Genomic DNA, 24,833 nt, shown 5'->3' on the forward strand with positions numbered 1-24,833 from the left:
CCAATATCGCAAGGAACGAGTCTAGTGATGTTACGTTACCATGGCGACACGGAAGCATCGGTGCAATTATTGGTTCAACAGGTGACCCTGCTCTGCTAATAGTTAGTGTAATGACATGTCTGCTATAATTGTATTCCTCTGGCATTTAATGGGGATGTTTTATGTCCTGGCTTCCAACCCTGATTCCTGGACATGGGGTTGGAGTCAGCCACGGGTTACTGGCGAGGAATGGATTTTTTAAAACTCATATTGTCACGTAATGGTACACCTATGCTATAGTCACGCATATGAGTGAAGGCCTGTGGGGGAACCACGTGGTTAAAGCGTTCAAAGAGTCGGGCTCGATTCCCCACATAGGTGCAACGTATGAAGCCCATTTCTATTGTCGCAGGTCTTGATACAAAACTCACTCAACTCACTCACCCTCTCACTCACTCACTACAGCTAAGTGTTATCCCAACATTTACGATTCCCGACACAGGTGCAAATTATGGAGCACATTTCTTCTGTCGCAGGCTTTGATACAAAAATTGCTGCACTCACTCACTCACCCACTCACTCACTCACTCACTCACTCACTCACTGCGTCTGACACAGTAATTTAAGTCTCATGCTAATATTTTGATTCCAACTCCTCTTCTGGACGATGTTGCATTGCGATAACGAACTCGCTCCCATTTGAAACATCATCCTGCATGTTTTCCACAGTCACCTCAATAACTCCACCAAAGCATCGCCATCATCACCACCATCACCGACATCACCATCACTTCAGTTACACAGAGGATGTTGTCCTCTCCGCCAGAAAACAGTTCAACATATGTCCATCGTCTTATAATCTTCATAAAACCGTTGACATCATTGCCTGTCTCACCTACACACCAACTCTACCACCACCTGCTATTTTACCCCGTGTATCTTGAGGGCCACCCTCAGCGTACGCTTCAGTGGTCCGCTGCCAATATTGAATTTTACTTTGAAACATGTTGTACGATGATAGATAGCCTGCTCTGTAAAACCAATCTCACTTTTATTCATCACTGATCCCCCTCATCCCCAGCGTCCCCTCCATCACCAAATCCACATCATGACGTCTTTGCCTCGGGTAACGATTTCTCGCACAAACAAATTCGCCCCCCCTAAAGTTTGATCTTTTATTATTTCCATTATTGGTATGGAATTATCAACTAAAATTCACACTGTCCACGTAACGATGATATAATGTGATTTTGTGCTAATTGATTTTACAATGTGTTCGGCGATCTAGTGTCGAGATTGGGTTTGGAGCATGCAAACCACACATGTGTTGGTCCGAACCCGCTGCGAATGGCGTTAACAAATAAAGGTGTTAAGCTGTTTTGACAACTAAACTACCAGAAACAACAAAGTATACACACATATGTGATGGTGGATAAAAAAGAAAGAAACAAACAAGAACTGTTTTTTCTATGTTGATGTATTTAATACGGATATAACAGGACGTTAAGTAGTGACTGTTTTCAGCCTGGTAACATTTTGATAACGTATACCCGGGAGGCTTACCATATTTCATAGACTGTGTGACGTGGGGCAGTTAGAAACCAAGACATGCGTTGACCATGTGCAGCCTCACGCTTGTAACCTACCAGTTGTCGCACAGCTTGGACTGATGTGGATGTTAGTTGGTTGGTTTGTTGTTTAACGCCGCACTCACCAATATTCCAGCTATGTGACGGCGGTCTGTAAATAATCAAGTCTGGACCAGACAATACAGTGATTAATATCATGAGCATCGATCCACGCAATTGGGATCGATGACATGCATCAACCACATTAGCGATCCTGACCACCCGATCCCGTTATTCGCCTCTTACGACAAGCATAGTCGCCTTTTACGGCAAGCATGGGTTGCTGAAGACCTATTCTACCCCGGATCTTCACGGGTATGATGTGAATGTAGGGCAATTCTATCAACTCGCATGTAAGGCTCTGACATCAGTAATCGACTATCTTTTACAACTATCAAGATACAGAGCCTGTTGGTTGATTCGTGGCCCGTATGCGTTGACCTTCTCATGAATATTTGGAATTTCCTGCTATTGATTTCACGGAAGTTAGATTACATTTTAAGTGTCAAGAAAGCAAACGATATTTTACAGTCCAGCTGCTTTCATCCAAACCTGCATCATGGAAGTCTACAGTCTTGCTGTGTTTTGCTGATTACCTTTTAAATATCAAAAGTATTCGCATGGATTTCATGTCTCATTTCAGCCTTCGGTCGTAATTCTGTTCAAATTAGCGACGCATTATTTTAATGATTTGCCGTATTTAGATTTTTTGTTTTTTTATTTTGTATTTACCGTGAATTGTCAAACTCATGTCCGATTGTTAAGTTTCCATCCCCACACATACTACCGAAAGCTTACTATCACCGTATAGCATCTTATCATTTTACAAGAAGTATATCTAGATTATTATTTAAAATCGATAAATATTGATTTATATTTGTCTCAGTTTGACGCCATTGACTGATCGATTAGTCTGTTGCTCGATAACAACTCGGCTCTTTAGTTTCTGTAGCACTTCTAAGGACTTGGACAAAGTGGATGTTCAAACTAGATAATAATAATGATAATAATGATATTGACAATGGTATTGTCCCTTGGGATTGAGCACTCTCGGACACATGCACACTTCCAAATAATTCACAACTATTCAGTAGTGTCGGAGACAAGTTAGTATAATGACTTGTCTTCTATGTGGGTTTTAATGGGGATGTTTTATGACCTAGCTTCCAACCCTGATTCCTGGACAAAGGGTTACAGTCAGCCAGGGGTTATTGGCGAAGAATGATTTTTTTAAACTCACATTGTCACGTTATGGTACACCTATGCTAAAGTACGAGTATGAGTAAAGGCCGGTGGGGGAGCCACGTGGTTAAAGCGTTTGAAGATTCGGGTTCGACTCCCCATGAAGCCCATTTCTATTGTCGCAGGTCTCGCTCCGTCCCTCTCTCCCTCACTCACTCACTGCAGCAACATTTCTTTCTGAACACGCACGCACGCACGCACGCACGCACGCACTCACTCACTCACTCACTCACTCACTCACCCACTCGCACTCACTCACTCACTCACTCACTCACTCCGCCCAGTTGTGATAAACCCAAACAGGGTTAAAATTTTATTGGCTCACTACCAACACATAGGCGAATATTGGCTCAGGCAGCGGCATGAGTTTTCGAGGATATTACTGAGTTTAAGACCGGTGGTGAGAGGTCTCTGTTTGCTCTGTCTGCGTTCGTGTGCTAAGTCACCGAAGACTGCCAACAGGTTGCAGTATAAATGCATCACAACGGCATTCACACGTGAGCTGTCGAGAACAGCGTCAGTATGAACAATGGCGGCGAAAGTCCTTCCTGTCTAATGGAACTATCCGAGAAACACGGCAGGACGCCATCACGCGTCACCGTCCACCTGCCTCCCAGTTCACCATAGCAATAACTCACTTCAAACTTGCTGAAACTACACCTATATCACAAGAAGAGCGTCGTTGCTGTTGTCGAGTACAGCGGTCGTTCACAGCCCCTCTGCGTTGTCATGGCGCTGTAGCGAGATAGACAGGGCACATATACAACATGGTGAAAGAAAATTGAAATTGAAATGTAAAACGCAGCGGGATGTCGACCACTGGGTGTAGAAAGTCGTGTAAAAATATAAATGCGCTGTGTCGGAACAGGGCTGTGTGTCATTGCTAGTGTTGGCCGTTGAAGGTGTCATTATTTACACATCGAATATGGAAGAGAGTCCGTAATCAAATACACAGTAAACCTATATTTTAATTGAAATGGGAATTGTTGAAGGAAACATCAATGGCAAAAACCTCAGAGATCAGGAACCTGTTTCAAAGGCTGAGTTTAAATTACAACATTTCTTTAAGCGTTAACGAAAACATCTATGCGTCATGTAATACTATATCCGTCGGCGTTCCTCGATGTCAGGCTCCGTTCAGAGTGTTTGTATGTGTTTGTGTGGTGTCGCTGTGGGATCTGCATGGAGAGGCGACGGAGCATGCCGTTTCTGATGAACCCCACAACGTTCTTCATGGCTGCATATCGGACAGACGCAAGCATGCACGGACGCACAGACGCACGAACGCACTCAAATACACACACACACACACACACACACACACACACACACACACACACACACACACACACACACACACACACACACACACACACACACACGCACACACACTGTTCCAATGTGATGAAAATGCGCGAGAGATACGTTAACACGCTCTTGTCCCACTATGTATAAAGTCTAACAAGCTACCGGAAATTTCTATGCAGTGCCCACACCAGTCTAACAGTACAAGAACATTCAAGAAGTTTCCATATCATACTATCGCCATCCGCGGTGTACCGGACACACCACACAGGCACCTAAATATAATAACTCCCTGATGACTGATCACTGTCCAAAAACAAAGCAATGAGCGTCTTCCGAATCTCAACAGAAACAATGTTATTCAGTTACAAATCATTGTTCAACAAAAGAATACACTGCCATATAACAACATTTATTCGGTTGTGAAAGCCGAAATGACGCGAAGTATAATACTGTTTTGATCCTGATCCGTATACTTTCTTCTGAGGCTGACGACCACGTCTTTGTGATGAACGAGGGAATACTTTGATTGTGTTTACAGTATACACAAACATTCAACATCAAAGACCTCGTGAAATGGATTATTTCAAATTGATGGCATGGAGCTTTTATGTTTAACGTCTTCTTTATTGTTTCCAACGTCATTTCAGGGCAACAAAGGGGCAAGAAGCAGCACGGAGACGTCGTTAGAAAGAATAAAGAAGTTGTTATTCACAAAAGTTTTGTGTCATCATGTTCCAGCAACTTCAAAGATGTTATTTTGAAATTGCTCTGAATGTGAAGTTTGTAACTTTTAAGCGGTTTGGTCAATAATAATAATAATAATAATAATAATAATAATAATAATAATAATAATAATGATAATGATAATGATAATAATTAAATCCTACAGTACATCTGTCCGCATATCGTAGCATCTCAATTAAGTCCTACAGTATATATGACCTCATATCGTTCGTAGCAGGGGGGCACGGTTGGCCCAGTTGTCTAAGGCGCCGCGATTCGCTATGCAGAGTTGCGTCCCTTGGGCACGCCAGAAACCTATGATTGTGGGTTCGAATCCCAGTTCGCCTCGATTATGTTTCTAGGTTTGTCAGCACCATACCCGTGCTCGTGGGTTTCACCGAAGTGGTAAACGTCTGAGACCTGCATCACTTCGGGCTTTCCTCTCACATTAAGCTGACACGCCGCGATATAACTGTAATACTGTTAAAAGCGGCGTTAAACCCAACTCACTCACTCACTCATATCGTAGCATCTCAATTAAGTCCTACAGTACATCTGTCAGCGAGTCAGTGAGTCAATCAAGTGCTGCAGTATATGTCACATCTGTACTATTGGTGGGAAGACGTTTGTTCCAAGACGTTTAACCACACATGAAACCACACTAAAGCATCTACTACCAACATCAGCGGGGTCGTTAAGCGTTTTACATACACGTGTAAGTGTCCAGGCAAGCAGTAATCTTTGACACCGGCTTAGCTACTGTATGAATAAGTAGTTCCGCTCAAAGGAATGTATTTCTTTGATGAGAATCAGTTACAGCCGAGTTGTATTGATTGCCCCTCGACAGTGACCATCAGCGGTCGGAGAGAGATCCTTTCAGTGGACAGTGGAACCGCGTGCTGCTTCAGTGATGCTGTGTATTAACTTCAATTGAAAAGTACTCACGGCATTTACGAGAGGAGGTTCAAGCACTTGATGCAGAATCTCTAGAGACAATAATGATATTTGCTGTAGAAGGCAAACTTATGATAGTCTTGTAGACTCGCTCAGGTTCAAGCGAGACCCGGATATTATCGAGGGTGGGTTTACTTGGTACCTCACGGTTACAGTGTTCGATCGCACGATAAGCGCAGGGCCAGTTTGTTGAGAGATTGCAGTTTTATGATGTTTGGTTGTACCAAGCGGTGTCCGGGTTGTGTAATTAAAGCGATAGGGATGAGGATGGGGATGTTAACGGACAATGTACTGCGATACTATCAGGGAGCATCCTCCAGTGCTTCATCAGGCCACGTCTTGGTAGAGAACATTAGCGCATCGTTTTGCAGGCGCTGGGGCGATCAGGGAACCATGGTAGTTAGGGAGAAAGTCTATGATTGTAAGACAGGATTAGATATTTAACCGTGTCATATATGTACATCCATCAGCCGCCCGTAGAGATTCTGGGTTAGAACAGGTCCTCAGAAACCTATGCTGATCGTAAAAGGCGACCAAATTGATCGGGGATCAGGCTCGGTGACTTGAATGATTTTTTTCGACATATCAGTCACTGGATTGCCTGGTCCAGACTCGATTATTTACAGGTTGCCGTTTATAGCTGGAATTGTGCTTGGTGTGGCGTTAAACAAAGGCATAAGTTTTGCTCGATGTCTAGTATGTATTATTCACCTACATGAATTCGTTTGTAACAATGTGTCTGTATGTTTCAGTGATGTGAAGCTTACATGTGCAACGTCTCATGGAACAGCGTCATCGTTTACGACAGCGCACGCAAACGTATTCAACACCATCCCAAGTGATGACATCAGGGAGATCGTCCAGCCAGTGACGTCAAAGTGAATGTTCCAAAATCGAAGTCAAAGTGAGCATCCCAGATACGGAAGGGGAATTTATAACTTTAAAACATTAGCAAATTGGCGTTAACTTATGAAAGCTCGTGGGTTGCTGGTTCCGAAAAGTTTACACAGTGCCAAAGGAACTAAATAATTGATATTGCGTTGCGTGCCATTCACTCGTGTGGTTTATTGTGAGCTGGATAAGTATTCCCTACCCGAGGATGTTAGGGGCTTTATTGACCCCTGTGTAGCTGGGATGATCCTGCAGATATGCAATGTCGGGAATAACAAAGCCTTGTTTTACCTTGGATGGGATACATATTAATGGGATTCATGTGAAAATCTCACACGGTGCGTGTATGTTCTATTTTTGGTGAGAGTGTGTATTTCGGAGATTTTTCAAAATTGAGAATCACAGCGAAAACGAAACACCGGTCGTAGAGCAACCCGGCGCTCTGCGACAACAATTGGTGGCTTCCAATGCCGGGACCGTCAATAGACCCATACGAAAACCCCGTAAAAGGGACAAGAAGAAAAAGAAGAAAAAGTGTTGTAATGGCTGCTGCAGCTGCTGTTGCTGTTGCAAAACTGGAGACAAAGTTGCGGGTACGGAATCGGAACCGGAAACGGAACCGGATTCTGGAACCGAAAAAAGCACAGGGTGTTGTTCGTGCTGTCCATCAAAGAAATCCAGAAAGACAAGGCAACCGTCTGACAAGAAGTCGTGTGTAGTGTGTTGTAAACGTTTCACGACTTTCGTATTTTCACATATAGGCTTGTGTTCGTTAGTAGTGGCTTATTCAGTGTTGGGTGGATTCATCTTCATGAAGTTGGAGGCTCCGTCGGAAGTAGTGGAGAGAAACAACATGGCGGCTAACCGCAAGCAGCAGGTGCTTGCGCTGTGGAACCTGACTGTAGATCTCAATGTGTTGTATGAGGGTAACTGGACTCAACTGGCCGATGATGTGTTGAAGGCTTTCCAGAAACAGGTGTACACAGCGACCAAGGAGAAGGGATGGGACGGCAAGGATGGGGAAGGGGAACTACAGTGGTCGTTTGCGGGGGCTCTTCTTTACTCGGTGACGGTCATCACAACAATTGGTGAGTCGCAACATTGTGCAAAATACCCAGACAACGATGACGATACGTATTCATTAAGTGTTTGTTTGTTTGTTTGTTTGTTTGTTTGTTTGTGTGTGTGTGTGTGTGTGTGTGTGTGTGTGTGTGTGTGTGTGTGTGTGTGTGTGTGTGTGTGTGTGTGTGTGTGTGTGTGTGTGTGTGTGTGTTTGTTTGTTGCTTAACGTCGCACTTAACAACAGTCCAGCCATATGACGGCGGTCTGTAAATAATCGAATCTGGACTAGACAATCCGAAGTGAGCCTCAGTAAGATGGGAGGTTAAGAAAATCTAGACTTGCTTCATTTAGATACGGACAACTAACCTGATACTGGTTTGCCTCAAAGGAATACTTGAATCATTTGCATTCTCCTTAACGAGAGTTGATACGTTCATCAAGGGGGTTTAATATGTAGTTTCATATACAGAATCGAAATGGGTCCAAATGTAGAGGGGTCAAGTCGAAAAGCGTCAAAATGAAGAAAGGGTCAAGTCGTAAGGGGTCAACATGTAGAGGGGTCAGTATCGAAAGAGGTCAAATGTAGAGGGCTTACTATTATTGCCAATGTCAGAACGAAGAGGGTTCAGTATCTAGAGGGACATTATGTAGAAGGGTCAAATTTTAGGGGGTCCGTAATTTTAGGGGTAACAATATGGAGGGGTCAGTGTGTAGAGAGATCAGTATGTACAGGGTCCGAATTAGAGAGGTAAGAATGCAGAGTTTATGTTTACAACAATGAAACATGGCCACCTGTAGGTGTTGCTAGCCTGCACCCCGGGATAGCTGTTACCATGGCAAAGTAGGTACTTGAGACTTTCCACACAAGCAGCCACCGGGTTTGAGTTTCCTGATATATACGAGGAAATCCATCCCTGTATACCACCTTCATGTCCTTCAGCTATGTCCCGACACCAGGGCGCCATATTGGCTTGTGTACAAACGAATCGCCCTGTGAAGGGGGTGTGAAGAAATAACTGTAAATAGCTTAAGGACATAATTCCATGTGCTACATTTACAAGCACAGACCTACGCGAATAGTTCAAAGCAAGTTTCACATTTTTGTTACCACAATTGCAGTGTAAATTATTTCCCGAAGCCGCACCTTACCCATATTTACGAGTCTTCCAAAAATATCCCCTTTATCAGAGAAGAAAACCAACATGGAAATAATGCTTAATCAATATGTTTGCGTCTGAAATATAACATTGTAACTATAGAGGTGTACAATGTGCAATGTTCCTGAACGACGTGATTCTCATTTAATGACAGTATTACATGTGCAGCGCCGCTATACTCCGACCGCTATTGTTCTCAGAACGGAAGTAATGGATAGTGGAATCGTAGCGTTTTCCTATCAACTAGTTACACTGACGAAAAACTTCAAGTGGGCCGTATGGAAACATAGCGTTAACACCATCACTCTTGCAGGGGTGTTCTTATCAATTCTATACGGCTTTAAGCATATAGATATTCCATTCCAATGGCATTTTATGAAGAGCTGTAAAGCGTTTGTGAAGGAGTAAACGTGTTTTATGGCGTCTGTAAATTGATTCTGGTCTGGTATCGTCAGAAGAAAAAGTTCCCTGGATATGTATGAGACGTTACCGATATAAAGATGTATGTGTCATGATTAGTGCCAGTATTTATTGGCTATTAACCAGTAGCAATTGTCGTTAGTAATGCAAAAACCTCGCCAGAGCTTTGTCGGCAAGTTCCGATGTATTCCAGCAACCTATCAAAGGGACAAAAAAACACGAGTCAAGTACACATATTATGGTGGTCGTTAGATAGCGCATCAGTACAACGTCTTGCAGAGTGGAGTTGCTATTGATCTCTTACTATAGGGATTGGGAGCCAGTCCCTCGCACTGATTGCGTATGTTTTCATCTTTTTCTGATGACCTGGTTCTTAATGCCGCCATTGAGAGGTACTTATTGCGCCTAACAGACTGGTGCATGTCGTAATCAGGATTAGTTGCCTGGATGGTGGTGTCGTAATCAAGAGCATTTCCTTGATCGTACTTGTTGTAATTTCTGGTACATGTCGTGAACAGGACGAGTGGCCAAGATGGTAATGTCGTTATCAAGACCAGTTGCCTTGATGGTACATGCCGTAATTACCGGTACAGTGGGCAGGCCTAGGTTCCTTGATGGTACATGTCGTAAATACTGGTACAATGAGCAGGACCAGTTGCATTGATGGTACATGTCGTAATTACTGGTACAATGAGCAGGACCAGTTGCATTGATGGTACATGTCGTAATTACTGGTACAATGAGCAGCACCAGTTTCCTTGATTGCACATGTCGTAATTACTGGTACAATGAGCAGGACCAGTTGCCTTGTTGGTACATGTCGTAATAACTGGTACAATGAGCAGCACCAGTTTCCTTGATGGTACATGTCGTAATAACTGGTACAATGAGCATGACCAATTGCATTGATGGTACATGTCGTAATTACTGGTACAATGAGCATGACCAGTTGCATTGATGGTACATGTCGTAATTACTGGTACAAAGAGCAGGACCAGTTTCCTTGATGGTACATGTCGTAATTACTGGTACAAAGAGCAGGACCAGTCTCCTTGATGGTACATGTCGTAATTACTGGTACAAAGAGCAGGACCAGATCCTTGATGGTACATGTCGTAATTACTGGTACAAAGAGCAGGACCAGATCCTTGATGGTACATGTCGTAATTACTGGTACAAAGAGCAGCACTAGTTTCCTTGATTGTACATGTCGTAATTACTGGTACATGAGAAAGACCGGTTGGCCTTACCGGTACATGTCGCTTCAAGTGTCGCACACATGACCGGTTGTCTTGATGGCAGACGTCGTATTTGCAGGCATATATCTGAAGCAGGACTAGCTGCCTCGGTGGTACAAGTCGTTATCGCCGGTACATGTTAGGTTGTCTGGATGGTAGAGGTCGTAAACAGGAGTTGTACGAGTGGTTATTGCTGGTCGTTACTCATGCTGGTTGCCTTGCAGATTTAGTTAGGTCAATAGAGTGAGTGAGTGAGTGTGGTTTTACGCCACTTTTAGCAATATCACGGCGGGGGATACCAGAAATGGGCTTCACACATTGTACCCGTCGGGAATCGAACCGGGTCTTCGATGTGACGAGCGAACGCTTTAACCACTAGGCTACCCGACCGCCCCTATGTCAATAGAAAATGTTATGTTAGTATAAATGAATGACGGATATTGTGTTTTTTCAATGTGAAGTTTACACGATATACGATTTTGCACTGGACGAGCGGCCGGTCACATGGTCGCGAAAATGACGTTCATAAGGATATGAACGCCACAGTTGGACGTTCATACGTTTTTCAAGACACTGTGTTCTTGAAATGACGTAAACACTGACGGACTATTTCCACTTTTCTGGGGAAATCCCTTGGAATTCCCTTGCACGAATACATACAGAAGCGTTGTTTCTGATCATTTGGACCATTTAATCTTGAACTCAACGTTTTAGTATACATTGAGAAAAGTCAGAGTGTTTCAATGCATGATCGTTAACATATTTCCTCGCTGCGACCCATCCAAGTGAACGAACCGAAGAAATACACATCCAAACTACCGTAGCATCGACTCGATCCGTGTCCAGGCTGACAGATACTGTCTACAGCAATCTATGAATTTACAACAGACCTTTCTCATCTAATGATGATATTGTTTGAATGTATTTGTTGCAAACAAACTACAAAAGATGTCTCGGTAGAACAATGTTAACAAAAATACGCCCATGTCACCTCTGCTTTTGAGGAACTACTTTATTCCACGATACAGATGGCTGTTGTATGGCTGTCAGTGTTAACCGGAAGTCACACGTAGACTAAATAAAACTGTTTTTAGAACTATATAATTCGTGGTAAATTGCTTGATATACGTTCATACAGTTTGACCCTTACTCTATGAAGTATCATACTTCAAGGAACTCACACAACGTGAAAATCTAGTCTGTACGTGTGTCGATCCCATGATGCTCTTGTGTCAGTCACGTGTTGTACTTACTAGTTTGTCAGTCACAGGATGTGCGTGTGTCAGTAATATGCCGACCTTAAAGATTATTATTATTGCGATGTTCAATGCGTTCAGTGTATCCCTCTGTTCATCCCTCTGTCCATGGACACGTGTAGTTCCGGGGTAGAATAGGTCTTCATCAACCCATGCTTGTCGGGAAAGACGACTAACGGGATTGGGTGGTCAGGCTTGCTGACTTGGTTGATGCATGTCATTGTATCCCAGTTGCGTGGATCATGCTCATGATTTCAATCACTGAATTGTCTGGACCAGACTCGATTATTTACAGACCGCCGACCTATAGCTCGAATTTTGCTGAGTGCGACGTAAAGCAACAAACGAACATTCATATGTCAAACAAACTCTGTCCATACGTTTAAGCCCTGGAACTCTCACCCTATTCGATGTGCACAATCCTGCAGCATTCACTGGTAAATTGGTGAAATGGTCAACTGGTCAAGCAGTACGTCCACCACAGTCAAACACACGCCGTGTTACACACTGTCGGGCGAAGATGAGCGACCAATTACGAACGTTTCTTTCCGTTTTAAAAAAAATCCAGCTTTTATTCATCCTGCAAAATTAGGGTAGCCACGCTATGTGTCACGTGATTGTGGCAACCCTTTGATGTTAAGGCTTAAAAAGACATCAAACCATTTTTGCGTTATATAACTACCCACCGTATAATCAACGAATAGCTTGTGCTTAGACCAGTCTAAATCATATGTCATGGGGTGTTATATGTGGAAAAGCAAGCGGAAGTGATTGAGGCTTTATAAAAGAAACATGAAGTAATTCCTACTGCAAAAACACCATCAAATAACCGTATGTTTTAGCTGTTGACTGACTGCCGCAGGACGATACCATCAACGCCTAACCCCGATGGTATCATGGTTCTACGCGATCGCGAGGCCGATGCTCAGATAGTGGTTGTCGCTAGGTGTTGTGACTGGCTGTTGCGCCGGCTCCTGTGTTTATGGGACTTGGACATGCACGTCCGTCCTGCCTCATGTCGGGCGCAGCATGGTTTATTTAGAGGCACTTGCGAAGATTAATTTGCCCTTTTCCCCCGTAATCATTTGTAACCGATATCAAACATTACTCCCCGGAAGTGAACTACGCTTAATGCGGTGTTCGACAGTCAGCCCTGTCCAGTGCTTTTGTTTAGTGCAATTAATCTTGCAAATCCTTGAGGCAGGTTTCATCAGTTACTTTCTTCCAGGCCTGGGGGTGGTGAGAATAGTCAATCCTTTCTTGCCAATGAAGCAGTGGCAACAGTTAACCCTGTCAAAGCTCCGAGATGGTAACAACAGTTAACCCTGTCTAACCTCCGATATGGTGACAACAGTCAAACATGTCAAGTCCTCGAGGAGGTATTTGTCAATCCTGGCCAACTTTTGAGGCAGTGGCAACGGTTAATCATGTCCATTCCTCGAGAAGGCGGTAATTGTCAATCTTGTCCAACGTTTAAGGCATTGGAAATAGCCAATCATTTCTTGCCACTGTGGCAGTGGCAACAGTCAATCACGCCCAGTCATCGAGGAGGCGGTAATTGTCAATCCTGCCCAACCTGGAAGCACTAGCAATAGCCAATCCTGCCCAACCTGGAAGCACTAACAAAAGCCAATCCTTTTTTACATTGAGAAAAGGGCAACAGTCAATCCGTCCCAACCCTTGAGAAATTGGCAATAGCTAATCCTTACTTTCCATTGAGGCAGCGGCATCAGTCAATCATGTCCAGTTCTCCCAGCCAATCCTACCAATCCATCAAGGTGGCCAAGGTCAATCATCGAGGCGGCGGAAGGCCAAATGGTGCCTGTGTAGTTCTGTTCCGAGTTAAAATGACTAAAAACATCCTGAACATTATTTTTACATTTCCAAGCTGTCGTCATCATAAAACGTCCGTGTGCAGTGTCCCTGTGATCGCCGGCGTTATGACCAGCGTGTTCATCAACAAGAAATATTTCTCCATTCATCTGTCATATTGTTTGTAGGGTCACGCTATGTCAATTCCGGAATCACATCGGCTTCCTTGTTACCTTAAGGCCAGGATGGTGGTTTAGTAGCAGATTTTATCACAAACGATTTTTGATCTTTGATCTCACAATGTTTGCATTGGTCTACCTCTGAAACATCCGTGATAACTGCCCTAGAGGATATCTTGCATCAGTAGGATGGTAATAACATCAGCATGTTATGATGCTATAAAGCTCATTTAGTATGACAATTCTGCCGTCAGTAAATCTCGTTAATATAATGTTCCCGAGAAGCGATCAGATCACCCAGCAATATTGTTGTGCCATGTTACCCAGGGTCGCTAATGAATGAACCATGTATGGTATTACAGGACGTTTAACTGTGAGTGAGTGAGTGAGTGAGTGAGTGAGTGAGGTTTACTGCCACATTGAACAGTATTCCAGTAACATCACAGTGTGACAGCCCGAAGTGATGCGGGTCTTAAATGTTTCCCACTTTGGTGAAACCCACCAGCAGGGGTATGGCGCTGACAAACCTAGAAGGTAGAAACATGGTCAGAATGAACCATGGAGCCTCGAGCCAGGCCTGCGGGCATGACGGGTGAACCCTTTAACCACCAGGGAACCCCACCGCCCCAACATACTCAGATCACATATCGATTTACAATGGAACCCTTCAATCTGCTTTTTAGGAGTCAGATGTCCCAGGTGTAGTTGTGAAGGCCGTCACAACGACAAGACTATTTTAGCAAAGTCAGCATAAAAAAAGTGTAACCAAGCTCGTCAAGTTACACGAAACAAGGACGCGACTTGATAGCAAGTACACATGAAGAACCATTGACGGAATATCTCCAGATGCTCATGTTACCTTTAAAAAAATACGCCCGTGTTGTTGTAAATTCATACTATCGTGATCCCGTAGAGGAATAGGGATAATTATCACTTTCCAGTGTGACAGTGCGTTGACGTATAGTCAGTCTGACGTACTCTATTGGCTTTGACCACATTTCAAGGATACATTGCAAAAATACGTCAAACCAAATCCTTTGAACTTGTTCTAATATAAATTTAAACAGGATATCCAAGCGACTTTTAAATGTCAGTCAGTCGAAAACTGTCTTTGCACTATAACATAAGATTCTTAAACCTAAATATAAAGTTCAAATACCTGGGAAATTGGAATCTCAGGAAACGGTTTCTTTTTCAAATATGAAGAAAACCAACCAAAAATATCGTTTCCTAGATAAATAGAGTTTGATAATTCTTGAATGATTGTGGTGACTAGCTGGGAGATGAAAAGGAAAGCTATAAATATCGATGAACTCTGATTACGTTAGGAACACGTGCTCGGGTTGTCGGGAAGCATGGCAATTGGTTAATCAGTTTTAGACGTGATCCCCGGTACCTCCAGCGTTGAAGAGTGATCTCGTGCTACACGCGATCTCGATTTGAGGGGTTACGTAATAATCGCCATCTAAACAAATAATCCATAATTGAAAAAAAATGTAAGATAAAAGACGTCTCCATTTTGTTTACGAAGCTCTCTTGATGTCTCTGCAAGGGTGTGAGATTGGGGAAAATGACCCTTGTCGTATTTTCATTTCCGTGCAGATAATAGTGGTTACGACACGCGCTCGTCTCCGCTTGTCCAGCCCGGCTCGTTTTCGCCAAGTGTTTATGTCAAGAATAAGGTTAGAGTTATCAGATTAATCTTACACACACTACCCAACGCTCGGAACTAAATATAGCACCAATTTCCTATGAATGGTCTTCTGGGAAGTTTTGCTCTGTCTAAGCGCTGGAGCTCGGTTGAAATTTAAAGTAAACAGTCGTCCGGAGAATGCGATTTAGAGATGAACGCCAGCACTCGAGACGTTAGTATTGACTTTACACCTCCTGGCTTGAAAAACACGATTAGAGAAGAAATGACAGTCTATTAGGTAAACTGTTTAGAATTGTCGGGCTTTGTATACTGTACAAAACTGCTGATATCTTTTGACATGCTAATATAAGCTAGTGAGTGAGTGAGTGAGTGAGTGAGCGAGTGAGACAAACGTCGCTATTATAGTGCAATAATCATCCCACCTGCACTCGAACACTTGCGGGAAATCGGATATTAAGTTAAACAATAGAATTGGCCTCCAAAACTTAATTGTTTGTTCTTTAGAATCCCTTCGTAATATATAAAAATCAACTTACACATTCGATTGTGATATTTTGGTGACAAACAAGTTGATATAACTTAGCTACTTACTACAAAAGAATGTGTAAGGTTATAATTCTCTCCTTAGACTTAAAAGAATAAATCCTAATATCTAAAATCTGTTGTTTCTAATATTTCGTAATATTCTGTTCGTGAAAGAATAACATTTGCAGAAAAATGATATTGACTTTTATCAGTCTTTGAAGGCAATGATGATAATCGTTTAAAAATACTACATGGCATATTTGTTGTGTCCGTATCCAATGCCGCACGATTTGGAAACTAGACGTTATCATCTCGGGGTTGCTCTCAATGACAGACGCGGTCAAATACTAGAATTGTGAATGCTTTTCTCTATTTACATATTTAGTGGTTTTCTTCTAACATACGCTAAATCAACATTTATATCCAACAACGGCTTTGATACGAATGACGTCTAGAATCCACCAATAATTGTAATATTTCAGCGATGAAACCTACCAAAGCAGGGTCAGACACGACTTCAGACAATGTTGCTAAATATAACTGCATGCTGCTCTATGCGGCTGTTGGGGATGTTTGGTTCTGCTTGCTGTTGTATACTGATGTTTGGTTCTGCTTGCTGTTGTATACTCATGTTTGGTTCTGCTTGCTGTTGTATACTCATGTTTGGCTCTGCTTGCTGTTGTATACTGATGTTTGGTTCTGCTTGCTGTTGTATACTGATGTTTGGTTCTGCTTGCTGTTGTATACTGATGTTTGGTTCTGCTTGCTGTTGTATACTGATGTTTGGTTCTGCTTGCTGTTGTATACTGATGTTTGGTTCTGCTTGCTGTTGTATACTGATGTTTGGTTCTGCTTACTGTTGTATACTGATGTTTGGTTCTGCTTGCTGTTGTATACTCATGTTTGGCTCTGCTTGCTGTTGTATACTGATGTTTGGTTCTGCTTACTGTTGTATACTCATGTTTGGCTCTGCTTGCTGTTGTATACTGATGTTTGGTTCTGCTTACTGTTGTATACTGATGTTTGGAACTGATTGCTGTTGTATACTGATGTTTGGTTCTGCTTTCTGTTGTATACTGATGTTTGGTTCTGCTTGCTGTTGTATACTGATGTTTGGTTCTGCTTGCTGTTGTATACTGATGTTTGGTTCTGCTTGCTGCTGTATACTATGTTTGGTTCTGCTTGCTGTTGTATACTGATGTTTGGTTCTGCTTGCTGTTGTATACTGATGTTTGGTTCTGCTTGCTGTTGTATACTGATGTTTGGTTCTGCTTGCTGTTGTATACTGATGTTTGGTTCTGCTTGCTGCTGTATACTATGTTTGGTTCTGCTTGCTGTTGTATACTGATGTTTGGAGCTGATTGCTGTTGTATGCTGATGTTTGGTTCTGCTTGCTGTTGTATACTGATGTTTGGTTCTGCTTGCTGCTGTATACTATGTTTGGTTCTGCTTGCTGTTGTATACTGATATTTGGAGCTGATTGCTGTTGTATGCTGATGTTTGGTTCTGCTTGCTGTTGTATACTGATGTTTGGTTCTGCTTGCTGTTGTATACTGATGTTTGGTTCTGCTTGCTGTTGTATACTGATGTTTGGTTCTGCTTACTGTTGTATACTGATGTTTGGTTCTGCTTGCTGTTGTATACTCATGTTTGGCTCTGCTTGCTGTTGTATACTGATGTTTGGTTCTGCTTACTGTTGTATACTCATGTTTGGCTCTGCTTGCTGTTGTATACTGATGTTTGGTTCTGCTTACTGTTGTATACTGATGTTTGGAACTGATTGCTGTTGTATACTGATGTTTGGTTCTGCTTTCTGTTGTATACTGATGTTTGGTTCTGCTTGCTGTTGTATACTGATGTTTGGTTCTGCTTGCTGTTGTATACTGATGTTTGGTTCTGCTTGCTGCTGTATACTATGTTTGGTTCTGCTTGCTGTTGTATACTGATGTTTGGTTCTGCTTGCTGTTGTATACTGATGTTTGGTTCTGCTTGCTGTTGTATACTGATGTTTGGTTCTGCTTGCTGTTGTATACTGATGTTTGGTTCTGCTTGCTGCTGTATACTATGTTTGGTTCTGCTTGCTGTTGTATACTGATGTTTGGTTCTGCTTGCTGTTGTATACTGATGTTTGGTTCTGCTTGCTGTTGTATACTGATGTTTGGTGCTGCTCGCTATTGTATACTGATGTTTGGTCCTGCTTGCTGTTGTATACTGATATTTGGAGCTGATTGCTGTTGTATGCTGATGTTTGGTTCTGCTTGCTGTTGTATACTGATGTTTGGTTCTGCTTGCTGTTGTATACTGATGTTTGGTTCTGCTTGCTGTTGTATACTGATGTTTGGTTCTGCTTGCTGTTGTATACTGATGTTTGGTTCTGCTTGCTGCTGTATACTATGTTTGGTTCTGCTTGCTGTTGTATACTGATGTTTGGTTCTGCTTGCTGTTGTATACTGATGTTTGGTTCTGCTTGCTGTTGTATACTGATGTTTGGTGCTGCTCGCTATTGTATACTGATGTTTGGTCCTGCTTGCTGTTGTATACTGATATTTGGAGCTGATTGCTGTTGTATGCTGATGTTTGGTTCTGCTTGCTGTTGTATACTGATGTTTGGTTCTGCTTGCTGTTGTATACTGATGTTTGGTGCTGCTCGCTATTGTATACTGATGTTTGGTCCTGCTTGCTGTTGTATACTGATGTTTGGAGCTGACTGCTGTTGTATACTGATGTTTGGTTCTGCTTGCTGTTGTATACTGATGTTTGGTTCTGCTTGCTGTTGTATACTGATGTTTGGTTCTGCTTGCTGTTGTATACTGATGTTTGGTGCTGCTCGCTATTGTATACTGATGTTTGGTTCTGCTTACTGTTGTATGCTGATGTTTGGTTCTGCTTGCTGTTGTATACTGATGTTTGGAACTGATTGCTGTTGTATAACGATGTTTGGTTCAGCTTACTGTTGTATGCTGATGTTTGGTTCTGCTTGCTGTTGTATGCTGATGTTTGGATCTGCTTACTGTTGTATACTGATGTTTGGAGCTGCTTGCTGTTGTATACTGATGTTTGGTTCTGCTTGCTGTTGTATGCTGATGTTTGGTTCTGCTTGCTGTTGCATGCTGATGTTTGGTTCTGCTTACTGTTGTTTGCTGATGTATGGTTCTGCTTGCTGTTGCATGCTGATGTTTGATGCTGCTTGCTGTTGTATGCTGATGATTGGTTCTGCTTGCTTCTGTATACTGATGTTCGGTTCTGCTTACTGTTGTATGCTGATATTTGGTTCTGCTTGCTGTTGTATGCTGATGTTTGGATCTGCTTACTGTTGTATACTGATGTTTGATTCTGCTTACTGTTATATGCTGATGTTTGGTTCTGCTTACTGTTATATGCTGATGTTTGGTTCTGCTTGCTGTTATATGCTGATGTTTGATTCTGCTTACTGTTGTATACTGATGTTTGATTCTGCTTACTGTTATATGCTGATGTTTGGTTCTGCTTGCTGTTGTATACTGTACGTGTCTGTTACATGTGGGCCAGATACACGTAGGTAGAGACAGCCATGGATATCATGTATAACACAAACAAAATCCTTTACTTATCCAATAGTGGTGATACTTAATGTTTTAGTTTGTATATTTGAATAACGAATATTGGATAAAGATCAGGGGAGTTCGTTGATCCCGAAGTTGTCGACGTATCTGAATGTCCGGGTGGTATGTAAATATATCAGTGAGTATAGGCGGTCAATTGCTGCACGAAGTGGACAAACATGTGTATGACAGAAACTGCCCGAAACTTCGCTGAATATAAGAAGGCTGTCCAGAGTAAAGTTACATACCCCTCAATATATTAACCATCATCAATTTGACGTCATTCAGCTGGTATCACATTCGAATGATCTGTGCAATGAAGGGGACGTAACTGCGTAAGCTGATTGATTACCATTGATTTCCGCGAGACACGTGTGACCCCTGGGCAGTGTGATGGATGTATAACAGGACTGATACGTCTTTGATGATACGTCAACTCCATTCAACCGTGCTCAGCAGGGCACCGGACTCAATTTGTGGTCAATTCATAACTGATAACCACGGTAATACTATACTCATCTCTTATTCGTGAGCTGAGTCCAACGTGACCCCATCACGTGTCATTTAGCATCAACTTGTTGAGTATATTAATCGCAGTTTTATGTCGGGCAATGTATCGTTTATTTCATGCAATGAGTCTTCAAATGTCCACCAATTTTCACTATAAAGGAGCAAATGCTAACCAGGGCAGGACAGGGCGGCTCTGATCAAGGCAGGGTGGGTCGGGGCAGGTCAAGGTGATGTGAGTCAAGTCAGGGCGGCTCGGGTGGGGAAAGGGTGGGACGATGCAGGGCAGGTCAGGGCAGGTCAGGGCAGGTCAGGGCGGCTCGGTTTGGGGCATTGTAGTGCAATGCAAGGCAGGTCAGGGCGGCTCGGACGGGGCATGGTGGAGCGTCGCAAGGCAGGTCAGGGCGGCTCGAATCGGATCATGGTGAGGCGATGTTGGGCAGGTCAGGCCGGCTGAAGTCGGGGTATGGTTGGGCGATACAGGGCGGGTCAGGGCGGCTCGAATCGGAGCATGGTGGGGCGATGTAGGACAGGTCAGGGCGGCGGAAGTCGGGGTATGGTTGGGCGATACATGGCGGGTCAGGGCGGCTCGATTCGGATCATGGTGGGGCGATACAGGGCGGGTCAGGGCGGCTCGAATCGGATCATGGTGGGGCGATACAGGGCGGGTCAGGGCGGCTCGAATCGGAGCATGGTGGGGCGATGTAGCACAGGTCAGGGCGGCGGAAGTCGGGGTATGGTTGGGCGATACAGGGTGGGTCAGGATGGATCAGGGTAGCTCGGGTCGGTGAAGGGTGTGGCGATGCAGGGCAGGTCAGAGCCCGTCAGGTCGGGTCGCATCGGAGCAGAATAGGGCGGTGCAGTACATTCGCGTGATTCCTCAATTGCGCTCGGGATGTTAAGGCATGTTATCAGCACTCCTTCAGTATCAACCATTATTCATAAACTCTTTTCATGAGTGTATTAACATAATACACTGTAATCATTATGACAAGGGATATAATGTATACGAATATATGTGTGTGATGTGTGTGGCACCTCTGACACGTGTGTGTGTGTATGTGTGTGTGTGTGTAATTAGGGGTACAGGAAGTGGACACCGTTTGCGCTTTTGAACCTTTACTTCAGACATATTTCGTCTTTCAAGGCGCCGCAATTCTGCTCAATTTTTGCTCATTTACAAACCAAGTTCGTCTATATTTTCAGGTTACGGACACATTGCCCCCAAGACAATGTACGGCCAGCTGGTAACCATGCTGTATGCCCTGATCGGAATCCCACTCACATTGCTGTGTCTCGCCAACCTCGGCAGTTTCATGGGAGACTGCTTCCGGTGTTTGTACAAACAAATCTGCATCGGTCTCATGTGGCTCTGCTGCCCACCACAAGCACGTGCAGCACGATCCAAATCATATTCCGCAAGGATACGATACCGGAAGTCAGGTGACTCGGAGGAAGAGAACCCTCTCCGAGGGAAGACTGTGGTAGAAGGGGAGGGGACGGATGTGGCTGTGATGGTTGAGGAAGAACAGAAGTCTCAAAAGGAAGACCCAGTGAGAGTACCGATGTTTGTCAGTCTTATGATAATAGTTATATATATATTTGGTGGTGCTTTGATATTCTCCAATTGGGAGGGGTGGGACTACCTGATTGGGTCTTACTTCTGCTTCATCACACTCAGCACGATTGGTTTCGGGGACTATGTCCCCGGGGCCGCTGGAGCGGCGGATGACTGGGACAGCCAAGAGAAGCTGATCATCTGTGCGTTCTACCTTGTGGTCGGACTCTCCCTTATCGCCATGTGCTTTAACCTGATGCAGGAGGAGGTGCGGGCCAAGTTTGCTTGGTTGGGGATAAAGCTGGGTATCCTGGACAAGGAATAGAGGATGGAGATTCCAGATCCTGCACCTGTTGCCTCGGGGATGCTACACGGGGTGATGGTTGACTAGGGGATGGTTAGACGGGGCGATGGTTGACTAGGGCATGCTACACGGGGTGATAGTTGTCTAGGGGATGGTTAGACGGGGTGATGGTTGACTAGGGGATGGCTACACGGGGTGATGGTTGACTAGGGGATGGTTACACGGGGTGATGGTTGACTAGGGGATGGCTACACGGGGTGATGGTTGACTAGGGGATGGTTAGACGGGGTGATGGTTGACTAGGGGATGGTTAGACGGGGTGATGGTTGACTAGGGGATGGTTAGACGGGGTGATGGTTGACTAGGGGATGGTTAGACGGGGTGATGGTTGACTAGGGGATGGTTACACGGGGTGATGGTTGACTAGGGGATGTTACACGGGGTGATGGTTGACTAGGGGATGGTTAGACGGGGTGATGGTTGACTAGGGGATGGCTACACGGGGTGATGGTTGACTAGGGGATGGTTAGACGGGGTGATGGTTGACTAGGGGATGGTTACACGGGGTGATGGTTGACTAGGGGATGGTTAGACGGGGTGATGGTTGACTAGGGGATGGTTAGACGGGGTGATGGTTGACTAGGGGATGGTTAGACGGGGTGATGGTTGACTAGGGGATGGTTAGACGGGATGATGGTTGACTAGGGGATGGTTAGACGGGGTGATGGTTGACTAGGGGATGGTTAGACGGGGTGATGGTTGACTAGGGGATGGTTACACGGGGTGATGGTTGACTAGGGGATGGTTAGACGGGGTGATGGTTGACTAGGGGATGGTTAGACGGGGTGATGGTTGACTAGGGGATGGTTAGACGGGGTGATGGTTGACTAGGGGATGGTTACACGGGGTGATGGTTGACTAGGGGATGGTTAGACGGGGTGATGGTTGACTAGGGGATGGTTACACGGGGTGATGGTTGACTAGGGGATGGTTAGACGGGGTGATGGTTGACTAGGGGATGGTTACACGGGGTGATGGTTGACTAGGGGATGGTTAGACGGGGTGATGGTTGACTAGGGGATGTTACACGGGGTGAGGGGTGACTAGGGGATGGTTACACGCGAAGCCATGGCTGACAAGAGGTACACTTGGTGGTAGTTCACTAGGGTGTGGACACACGTTGACATGGTTGCCTAGGGGCTGGTTGTTTACCTACTTTGGAAATAGGAACCTTTTGCCCAGTTAGAAGATTGCCTGAGATAGTGTCCATCTCGGACGATGTATACCAGAGTAAATGGTTACCAAGGACGACGCTTACCTTGGATGACAGTTGCCCTGGATATAGTTACCTGGCATTATCCTTGTCTCGGGTCATTGTTTGCGATCTGAGGCGATGGTTAATCCTTTTTGATTGGTTGAGTTTCTTGATGTTTACTCATTGTGAAGGAAAGTGATTCTTGAACCCAAATGAGAGGCGGACGGACATGTGAATACCACATGCGTTATACTGGATGGCGAAGACAGCGACCGTACAGAACTAGAAAAGGACAACTGAAGTGATAGTTTGAATATCACAGTGAACTGGTGTGCACAAGGAGCGAGGCAATAGGAAATTCTGAAGGATTCCAGATTAATAGATGACGTGTTAGGATTTGTGTGGAAAGAACGTTGTCAAACTGGTCGCATTTGCTGTTTGAACAGGTGTGTCGTAGAGTTATAATGACTAGTTGTACAGATGTAGATATTTGATATATCTGATAATCCATGATGTTACGACAAACTTTGGCACATATTTCGTCTACACGAGACACAGATTATCTGCCCAGAAGGTCACGTGGTGCTAACTTCCTTACATTGGAGTGCTTACTATTTTACAATCAAATCACACTATCACGCATCCGGACAAAACATAAACAGGATATATATTCGTGAGTACATCTGTAAACATGATATATCACCTGTATCCAACCTCCTTGTCTGGTATGATATCACCATGTTCCCGACCTCCTGGCCTTACATATGACATATGCCCGACCTCCTGTTCTTACACGATATCGCCCTGTTCCCAACCTCCTGATCTTACATGGTATATCCCTGTTCTCAACCTCCTGATCTTACAAGGTATTACCCTGTTCCCGACCTCCTGATCTTACATGGTATCACATATTATCGACCTCCTGATCTTACACTTTTATCATCCTGTTCCCGATCTCCTGACCTTGCATGATATCACCTGTTCCCGACCTCCTGATCTTACATAGTATCCCCAGTAGCCGACCTCCTGATCTTACATGGTATTACCCTGTTCCCAACCTCCTAATCTTGCATGATATCACCTCTTCCCAACCTCCTGATCTTGCATGATATCACCTGTTCCCGACCTCCTGATCTTGCATGATATCACCTGTTCCCGACCTCCTGATCTTACAAGGTATTACCCTGTTCTGGACCTTCTGATCTTACATGGTATCACCTGTTCCCGACCTCCCGATCTTGCATGATATCACCTGTTCCCGACCTCCTGATCTTGCATGATATCGCCTGTTCCCGACCTCCTGATCTTGCATGATATCACCTGTTCACGACCTCCTGATCTTGCATGATATCACCTGTTCCCGACCTCCTGATCTAACATGGTATAATTCTGACTATCTTTCTATTAATAGCACTGTACCGGCTAGAAGAAAACATCAATAGTTTATTTGCATTTGTGGTGGGTACGGTTGAGCCCTATGGACGTGCCAGGAAACTTAAATTCGTGGGTTCGAATCCCGGTTATGTTTCTAGGGTTGTCAGCACCATACTCGTGGTAAACGTGAAAGACCTGCATCACTTAGGGCACACATTGTAAGCTG

The 24,833-nt window shown here is 44.1% G+C and overlaps 1 protein-coding gene across 1 annotated transcript; it reads left to right on the forward strand.

Moving 5' to 3' along the window:
* The first annotated feature begins 6,095 nt into the window (after positions 1 to 6,095).
* On the forward strand, positions 6,096 to 24,411 carry LOC124140269 (TWiK family of potassium channels protein 18-like). The gene is made up of 3 exons (XM_048395875.1): positions 6,096 to 6,176; positions 7,093 to 7,813; positions 21,323 to 24,411. The coding sequence occupies exons 1-3, from the start codon at positions 6,096 to 6,098 to the stop codon at positions 21,997 to 21,999; spliced, it is 1,479 nt and encodes a 492-aa protein (XP_048251832.1). The 3' UTR covers positions 22,000 to 24,411.
* Positions 24,412 to 24,833: the final 422 nt, after the last annotated feature.

Source organism: Haliotis rufescens, unplaced genomic scaffold (genome assembly GCF_023055435.1).
Source record: "Haliotis rufescens isolate VD_foot unplaced genomic scaffold, xgHalRufe1.0.p SCAF_15, whole genome shotgun sequence".
In the NCBI taxonomy this organism is placed as follows: domain Eukaryota; kingdom Metazoa; phylum Mollusca; class Gastropoda; order Lepetellida; family Haliotidae; genus Haliotis; species Haliotis rufescens.

Coding starts and splice junctions, on each gene's coding strand:
- LOC124140269 (XM_048395875.1), top strand. CDS start 6,096: ATGAGGATGGGGATGTTAACGGACAATGTACTGCGATACTATCAGGGA. Junction 6,177..7,092: donor CTTCATCAGGCCACGTCTTG/GTAGAGAACATT, acceptor TTTTGGTGAGAG/TGTGTATTTCGGAGATTTTT. Junction 7,814..21,322: donor GACGGTCATCACAACAATTG/GTGAGTCGCAAC, acceptor CTATATTTTCAG/GTTACGGACACATTGCCCCC.